Raw genomic sequence first — 9721 nt, forward strand, 5'->3', positions numbered from 1 at the left:
GAACTGCATAGGGAATTTTTGGATGACTATACATTTCATGAGGGTGGGAGCACAAACTTGTTAATATTGTAGCCTCACTTCTCCCTGCTCAATACTTTATTTACCCATAGTAGGTCCTCAATAAAAAGACAAAATGCTGGGACTGGGGCTGTGTAGTAGGGAATTTGCCTCACATGGAGGAGGTTCTCCTGGGTTGGATCCCCAGCACCGCCACCAAAAAAAAAAAAAAAAACTGAAAAGAAAGGTAATCTGCAAATTGAATATTCACTATTGCTGAGACAACCAAGTGGTCATAGCCACTCTATCACTCTTCTATTTCTCAATCCTACTCATATTATAGTTAATTTGACACCTCCCCAATCTCTTTTTTTTTTTTACAGTCTAAGTTGTTTTAGAACTCTCCTTTCTTCTCCCCTTCCAAATATACCACGTTTTGTTACCAAACATTTTGAAAACACTGCTTTTACCCAGGATTTTACATAGAAAACCATCCAGTTTCCATACACATACAACCCTCCCACCCCAAAATGCTGAAAAAACACATTTACAGCAGAAAGTTTTTCTCTTAGGCAGTAAACGATAAGCTTCCATAGTTACTTATAGAACCTGCTACATCATTAGTGCAACCACAAGCTGCTGCTTACATTTCCAAAGTTGTGCAAAGGGTTCAAAGTTGTGCAAGAGTCACCACTGAAATCAGACTCTGGTATATTAATAGTTATAACACCTGAACAAGTCTTATGTTTATTATTAGATTCAAAGTAATGCCATAATCGCAGGTATTAAAAATATTTTATGAGTTTGCTTATTTATCTGTGACATATACTACGATGTTATTTTAATTGAGAATAACTGATTTTTTTTTCCTTGTTTCTAATGGACATGAGGTCACTGAAAATTAGCAGTTGTGACCCAGGACTTGACACCACTGAAATAGTGTCCCCAGCATAAACACACACACACTCCTAGAGCACTGATCGGCCTTGCATTACTATCAAATGAAAAAACCCGTTTCCACGTGGCAAAAGTAGCCAGAACTCTTTGGTGATTTAATGACCCAGGAAGGGATTACCCAGTGTCTGTTCATGTGATGTGACTTATTCTGACTTGGGGGTTAAGGGTGGTAAAAAATAATGTTTTTAAAACAGGTTTTCTTCTCTTTTTCTCAGCTGGCTGTCCCACACCAAGGAAGCGCCTTGTCCAGGCCTTGGTGGGGTGGGTGCGTGCAGGTCGGAGAAGGTGGGACTAGTCAGAAAAATCAAGACCAGTGTCACATCACCTTCTGCTTTCTTCTGCCTCCCTCTTTAGCTCGGGGGCCAGAAGAGACCCAAGAAAAGAGGCCCTGGGGATCGGGTGCAGTGATATGAGTCGGCTCGGTGCTGGGCCGCACTGCTGTCACACTGTCTCCCGACCCGGCGTCGCAAACGGCCGCCGTGGCCCTCGGCTGCAGGGCTGGCCGGGCGGGGGCCGCGGACCGGGCCTGGCCAGGCCGCGGCCGCTCCAGTGCCCACGTCACCAGCTCCAGCACTGCGGAAATGGAGCGGCGCGGCCGAGAGGGAGGTGCCGGGTGGAGTCTGCGCCCGCGACGCCGCAAGGCGCCGTTTGCCCCTCTGCCCCGGCCCTAAGGCCGCAGACACCCGCCGGCCGCGCCTGAGGCCCTCACCTGTGTCGCCGATGATGATGTACTTGAAGAGATAGGCGTACGCCATGGCCGCGGCCGCTCGGTGCCAGGGCACACGGCTCCTCCTCCTGCTACTGCTCCTCCTCCGCGCCCCTCACCCCGGCGCCGCTGCCTCGAAACACCAGGCCCCGCCCGCTGTCGCCGCCGTGGCCGTCAGCCGCTGGGAGTGAGGGGCCGAAAGGAAGCGGGACAAACTGACACCCGCGAAGCCGAGTGAGACAGCGCCCGGCTGAGCCCAGCCGAACAATAACAGCCGCCTCGGCGCCTCCGCCCCGCCTCCGCGCCGACCCGGAAGTGCTGCAGCCGCCGGCGCCGCCGGAGGAAAGAGGAGGAGCTCTGCACGCCGGCCGCGCCCCGCCGGCCGGAGCCCCGCCCAGCCCCGCCGGAGCCCCGCCCCGCGCCGAGCCAGCCGCGCCCCGTACGCCGGGTCCCCTGCGACCCCGAACGGGGTGAGGCGGATTCCTGTTGTTCTGGCACGTTTGAGCTGGCTGCTACGGCGGCCGGGAGACGCTGGGGCTGGGGATCCGGGGTGTGGGGGGCGGGGTCCGGTTCCGTGGTCGTTCGCGGGCGGGCGCCTAGCCTTCTGCCCTTCGGTGAGGCGCGGGCACGTGGTGGGAAGGCGGGGTTGGCGTTCGGTTCAGGGCCCTGCCTTGGTATGGTGAAAAGTATTTAAAATGTGGGAGCCCCCGGCAATACGGTGAGGGACCATGGTATTTCCTTTTGTGGGCCTTGACAGTAGTAATCGAAGTATTTTTTTTTAAGTTGGAAACTGTAGATATTGAAGTAAATCGTACATCCTTTGCGTGAAATACTACGCTACTCTCAATTTTAAAAAATAAACCTGACACGCGAAAACAAAGCAACTCTTGCGTATAAATATATGAAGTACCTAACATTTTAAAGCATATATATATATTTGATATAAAGTATATCTTATTTTATATAAATATGGGTGTTTTCCTTTTTGCTTTTGTTTTTGCAGTGCTCAGTATTTAACCCAGGGCTGCTTTACTCCGGAGAGCTAGGCAAGCACTCTACCACTGAGCTACATATCCAGCCAATTTTTTGTTTTACCATGTGTAAAAGAATAACAGGAATGCACTTAAATGACCATATGTGCTTAATAAATTTTGGGGAAAATTTGATACTAAGGAAGGCGATGAGCATAGGGAGAAAATTATACTTTTCATTGAATTATTTTGTGCAGTTTAATTCTTTTTGCAGCATTTATGAATTACCTGCTGAAAACTGTTAAAGGAAAAAGCAAAGTGACATTTATTCATTCACCTAATGTATGGAATGCACACAGTTTCTTGCACTGCTAGGCATAGCAATTAGAGACACATCTTGTAAGAAGCACAGGTTTAGGGGCTAGGGGTGTAGCTTAGTGGTAGAACCCTTGCCTAGCACGCCCAAGGTCCTTAGTTAGACCGCCAACACAGCCAAAATGAGGACAGGGGTTGGAAGGGTTGGGGGGAAAACAAGTTTGGGTTAAGTGACAAGAAAGGTTACCAGAAAAGGTTACCACGAGTAGATTGTATTTGAATTATTCATTCAGAAATATGAATAATAAGTAAGAGTTCATCAAATGGACAAACATATGGGGAAAACAACCAAAGTTTGAGCATGAAGAACAGAATATGCAAAGATTTATGAATCCATTCAGGAAATTTCAAGTTGCATAAAGAAGTTAATTTACTAAAATATCTAAAGTTGCATAAAGAAGCTAATTTACTAATATATCTGGCAATGAAAGGAAAATCATTGCTGGGGGACAAGTGACTGGAATTTAGTGGTCCTGGTTCTTGTTACCTACTATACTCCTTTCCCTTTGTGGATCTCTCCTTAACTGATCTCAGTGATTACTACCATGACACCACCTTATTGAGGTGACTATGATTGATTCCTGCATGGTTTGGATGGCCTTGCTGAGTGTGAACTCACAAGGTTTTCTGGAATATTTGGAAGGGAATTTATTAAGATTCAGTGATAGGACACAGTAATTTGTATTTTTTTTTTTTTAAGTTTGTGGGACTGTGAATTGAACCCAGGGCCTACTGTATGCCATATGAGTGCTGTACCCCTAAGCTGCATCTCCATCTCTTTTTCAAAGTACTTTATTTTTTTAATTTGAGACACAATCTTGCTAAGGTACCCAGGCTGGCCTCAAACTTAGTTCCTCCTGCTTTCGGCATCCAAATAGCCAGGCAGCACACAAGCATTTGACATGAAAAGTTAACCTGAATTGCTTAATCAGGTTCATTTGTCTTTAGATTGCAGCAGTGAGGGTTTCTTTTCAAGAACTCCAGGTTCCATAAGCTTTTTTTCCCTTCTTTCTTGAGTAGCTTCACCCAAGTCTTTCCTGGATAGTGGATAAAATACTCAAGTCCTTATTCTCAGAGGCATGGCCTTTACCACCACAGCCATAACAGAATAACTCCCGGGATGTTACATAAGCCTACCATCTTTAGGAATCGGGAACGTTCCTCTACCATTCAAGGAAATATCTTGCTGGAGAAGTCTCTTGTGCCAGGTCATTAACATGGCCTTGCATATGCCATGTTAATATGCATATAGAATTTTATCTAGTAGGCACAAGGGAAAATGTGAAGGAAAAGAAAGCCAAAATAGATTATATGTAATTGTTTGGGTATCAAGTATCCCCCAAAGATTCACATATTGAAGACTTGGTCTGAAGCAATGTTCAGAGGTGGGTTTTAGGGAAGTGATTGGGTCATGAAAACTCTGTTCTCATCAGTGGATTAATCCCTTGATATTAATCTTTCATCAGTCCTGAATGGACTGGAAGGTAGTAGAAACTATAGGCTGATGGGCATGGTTGGAGGAAGTGGTCACTTTGGGTGTGCCCTTCAGGAACTATATCTTGCCATTCGCTCTTTCCTCTCTCTCTGCTTCCCAGCTGCCATGAAGTGAACAGCTTTGCTCTGCCTTACCTCAGGCCCAAAGCAATGGAACTGAATGACCATGGACAGAACCTCTGAAAGCATGACCAAAATAAATCTTTCCTAATTTGTTTTTCTCAGGTATTTATCACAGTGATAAAAAGTTGACCAATACATAATAGATATTCAATGTAAAGAAAAGAACTCAGGAAGCCTGGCTTCTGGCATTGGCCCTAATCATTGACCTCTTAGCACTTAGGTGTAATGCTAAAGTTCATTTCTTAAAAGGACTATACCAAGTCTGAAGTTCTTTAATTTTATGTCTATCCAACCTCCAGATCTAAAGTCACCTGCAAAGAAGGTAATAATCCTTCCCTTGTGAAAATGCTAGGGCATCAAATGTCTATTTTTACCACACAGAACCAAAATGCATTATTTATTTGTGTTTAGGAACCAAAATGGTCATTTACAGCAAAGAATGGAGAGTAAGGACTTGATTTTAAAATCTTTCCCTGAGCCTCAGTTTTCTTATCTGGAAAATATGGATTATAACTCCCTTGCAAAGTCAGTTTAGTATCAGATAAAATGATGTGTGGGCTGAGGTGTACCTTGGTGGTAAACCTAGCATGTATAAGGTCCTTGATTTGATCCCCAGGACCACAAAAATAAAAACCAAACAACAAGAACAAAAAGCTTTGAGGGAGGAAGGGTCTAATCATTATATAATGGCCATATTTTAGGTCTTTTTTTCAAACGTAAGTATTTTGCAGTATTTTCGCTAAACTTACAAGCTTGCTTTCATGTACAACCAGAGAAACAACAGATGTACCCCATTTATGTACAACGAATCAAAATAAATAAAAATAAAAAAATAAAAAAGCATACTCTTTCTTAAATCTTCTTTGAAACAATACAGGATATAAGTAAAAACCACATCAAAGTCATTTAAAATATTTTATTTAACCCATAAAATCCAAACATTTTTCAAGAAAAATTTCCTCCTAAAGTGACAGAAGTAAACCCCTTTTCTGAAGTGGTACTATACTTCCCAGAATTTTTCAATCAATTTGATTTTCAGATAGTTTCACTGTGTGTGAATTCTAATAATCCCATCTCAGACTTAGATCATATGGTCAGAAGGTCATACCTGTGAAATTTAAAGATTGTTAAGACTACATTTTTCAATGTGTCCTTATTCAAGTTCTCCATGACATTTTGAAGTATACTATTAGAATTTAGCATTTTCTGCTCCTAATTAAACTTGTGTGTTTTCATTTTTTCTGTTTGATTACTCTCAGATTGTGGGAAAGGGAGGGATGGTTGAGATGGTAGAAAGATTTGGAAGACTGCAATTTTGAGTTTCTTACCTTGGCTTCCATAGTTCCTTAGCCAGCCCTCCTAAAATGGTATGCAAAATGATGTGTGTATTTGCATATGTGCAATTTTATGGGAGACAGGCAGAGATCCATGACCCAGAAATAATTAAGAACCGCTTTTTTCAGCCATTTCTAAACACCATGACAGACTATTTTTTCAGCAAACATATATAAGCTCAGTACCAGTTTTAGAAGAAGAATTAGAATCAAATCCTGACTTTCATCTTATCAGTTGAGTGATCTTGGATAAATTACTAATTCTCCAAACCTTAGTTTCCCCATGAAATTACATATTTAATGTGTTTAGCACAATGTCAAACACAGTAGATAACGAACATTAAAGTCATTCTTCCTTCCCTTCATCTCTTCCCCTTCCCTGTATTCCAACCAGTCCCAATAAGAACTGTAAGAATTAAATAAGCCCAATATGGACCCTTTTTAAAGGAGAGAAGGGTCTTATTGTGCTAAGTCATGAGAAGCTTTGGCCTGATGAAGACTATAGAAGAAGTACTATATTATTTTAGAGGGAGGAGTTTTGTTCTGGGAAACGAAGGTAGGTTTTACAAAGCGAGTGTCAACTGAGCTAAGCCTTCAAGGTTCAGCTTTTATAGTTTTTTAGCTTTTATAGTTATTGCTTTAACTAGTCCTTCCAAATACATTATTACTCTTCTTGCCCTTTGTTTTTCTCATCTACCTGATCTGCCATTTTTAATGTAGTTGGGCAACATTCTTAGTGTTCCCGTTGACTTCTCTTTTTGTGATCTATTTCTGCCCCTTCTATTCCATTCTGTTCTTCCTTCAAAAATTTACTTGAACAATCAAAAATTAATGCTACCAAATTCACTTTCAGCCAAACACAGTGGTGCACACTTATAATCCCAGTTTACTTGGGAGGCTGAAGCAGAAGGATCATATGTTTCAGGCTGGCCTGGGCAACTTAGTATACTGATCCTATCTCAAAATAAAATAAAAGAACTAGAGATATAACCCAATGGGATAGCACTTGCCTGATACATGTGAGACCTGGGTTCATTCCCCAGTTCTTACTTAGTCAGTGTGTATGTGTGGATGAGAGAAGAAACTTTCTTTAATATGTAGGGTATTCTTTTTACCATTGAGCTGACCATAGTAAAGAAGGGACTAACATAGATGCTTGGATCAGAGGACTAATTAATACTGGAATAAAAATAAGCTCATTTTATAAAATAGTGTTTTAAAATACAACTGTATAAAATATTTTGAATATCTTATTTAAAAACTAAAGTGAGTTAAAAACTGGAATAGTGAAACTATTTTGGGGTTAAATCTTTAAGATTTGCCTTGTATTTATTTATTTATTTATTTATTTATTTATTTTACAGTGTTGGGGATTGAACCTAGGGCCCTGTGCTTGTAAGGCAGGCACTTTACCCACTGAGCTATCTTCCCAGCCCCTGCCTTATATTTTTAACCGAGACATGCTCTAGAGAAAGGCCCAATATTGGGTTCCATGAAGCCTAAATTAATGTCTTTTTTTCCTTGCCACTAGCTGACCTTGAGGAGCTCCTCTTCAAATTTTTGATCATCTGTTCAATAAACATAATAATTCTGGTTGTTTACATAATAGAAATACTAGAGAGAGAGATGCAAGGACACTCTGAAAAGTACGTTATTTCTAGGAGAAATCATATGTACTAAATTGCAGGTATATGATTGTGTTAGTTTTTTGTTGCTTTGACTAAAATACCTGTCAAGAACAACTTGGGGAAAAGGTTATTTTGGCTTATGGTTTCAGAGATTCATTTCATAGTCAGCAAACTCCATTGGTCTAGGCCCAGGTTGAGGCAGATCATCCTGGTGAAAGGGCATGCTGGAGCTCATGCCATCCAGAAAGCAGAGCAAGAGATTGAGGAGCCAGGGACAAAATATAATCCACAAGGGCATGCCACCCCCACCCAACCCCACCAGTGACCTACTTCCTTCAGCCACGTCCCACCTGCCTGCAGTTACTACCCAGTAATATATTCAAATTATTAACCCACCAAATGGATCAATCCACTGATTAGGTTAACACTCTTGTAACATGATCTAATCATTTCAATTCTGAATTTCTTTGTTGTCTCACACATGAGTTATTAGGGGACACCACAAATCTAAACCATGATGATGATTCTCTATACATGTGTCCAAATGTATTAAAGACTGACTACTGAATGGCAATTATCAAGAATACAAGCAACAATAAGTGTTGGTGAGTATGTGGGAAAAAAGGTACACTCCATACATTGCTGGTGGGACTGCAAATCAGTGCAACCATTATGGAAAGTATTATGGAGATTCTTCAGAAAACTTCAAATGGAACCATAATAACCACAATTTGACCCAGCTATTCCACTCCTTGGTTTATACCCAAAGGATTTAAAATCAGCATACTGCAGTGACGCAGCCATGTCAATGTTTATAGCAGCTCAATTCACAATAGCTAAGCTATGGAACCAACCTAGGTACCTTTCAATAGATGAAAGGATAAAGAAAATTTAGTTTATATACACAAGGGAATATCACACACCCATGAAGAAGAATGAAATTATGACATTTGCAGATAAATGAATGGAGCTGAAGAATATCATGCTAAGGGAAATAAGCCAATCCCCAAAAACCAAAGGCCAAATGTTTTCTCTGATATGCAGATGCTAATTCACAATAATAGGGAAAAACAGTGGTACTTTGGCTTAGGCAGAGGGGAGTGAAGGGAAGGGAGGGTGTATGGGAGTAGGAAGAATAGAATGACTCAGACATTATCAACCTATGTGCATATATGATTACATGACCAGTGTAATTCTACATCATGTACAACCAGAAGAATGAGAAGTTATACTCCACTTATGTATGATGTGTTAAAATGCATTCTACTGTCATGTATAACTAATTGGAACAAGAAAAAAAAAGATTACTACAGAATCATATATCAGTAATATTTTATTTCCCAAATTGTTGATTTTTTTTTTTTTTTTTTTTTTTTTGGCAATGGAGACCAGACCTTGCAATTATTTCAAACCCTACTCTCCAGTTAACTTTTTTATTTTATTTTATTTATTTATTTTTTGTGCTGGAAATTGAACCCAGGGTCTTGCTAAGCATGCATTCTACCACTGAGCTACAGCCCTAGCCCTCCATTATCTTTAATGTGTTCTATGACTTGTGTTGACTGGCAGGAATTCTTCACTTTGGAAAATGTGGGATTGGAATGTATTCTTCTAACCTGAAGAAAAGAGGAGTCTATTTTTCCAAATTTACTTTCTAAAAAGTAAGTGTTTTTGCAGGCTGACAGGGGGATCACTTGTGCTCAGGAGTTCAAGATCAGCCTGTGTAACACAATGAAACCTCATCTCAAAAAAAGTTGTTATTAAAATAATTAAATATGTTCTTATAAATGTAAAATTATATTTAAGGACTCACATTTAAAAATTGAGTTGAGGTCTGGTTTGTGCCAGGAATCAATGCTGATCTACTTCTCTTTAAAGAAATCTCACTTTAAGAAATTTCTCACTTTAAGGACTCTGGAGATCAAGTCTCAAGAATATCTACAAATTGAGCATGTGGTGGTATACACCTGTAATCCAAGCTCCACAGGAAACTGAGGCAGGACGATTGTGAGACACCTGTCTTGAAATAAAAAATGACTGGGGTTGAAGAACATCTTTACTTTTTAAATTGGTATTTTAATTTTCTTCACATTGCATTTGATACAAATTTTAATACAAAAATATGTTTTAGAAAGA

General features: G+C 40.7%; 1 protein-coding gene across 1 annotated transcript in view; it reads right to left on the reverse strand.

Annotated features, from left to right (window-relative positions):
* The window catches only part of Rab2a (RAB2A, member RAS oncogene family), a 79207-nt gene extending 77226 nt beyond the window's left edge, over positions 1–1981 (reverse strand). The window contains exon 1 of the mRNA XM_047550675.1: positions 1664–1981. Within this exon, the coding sequence (XP_047406631.1) occupies positions 1664–1709 (46 nt within the window). The 5' untranslated portion in view covers positions 1710–1981. The remainder of the gene's footprint in view (positions 1–1663) is intronic.
* Between the last annotated feature and the right edge of the window lie 7740 nt (positions 1982–9721).

Source organism: Sciurus carolinensis, chromosome 1 (assembly GCF_902686445.1).
Source record: "Sciurus carolinensis chromosome 1, mSciCar1.2, whole genome shotgun sequence".
NCBI classification, from domain to species: Eukaryota; Metazoa; Chordata; class Mammalia; order Rodentia; family Sciuridae; genus Sciurus; species Sciurus carolinensis.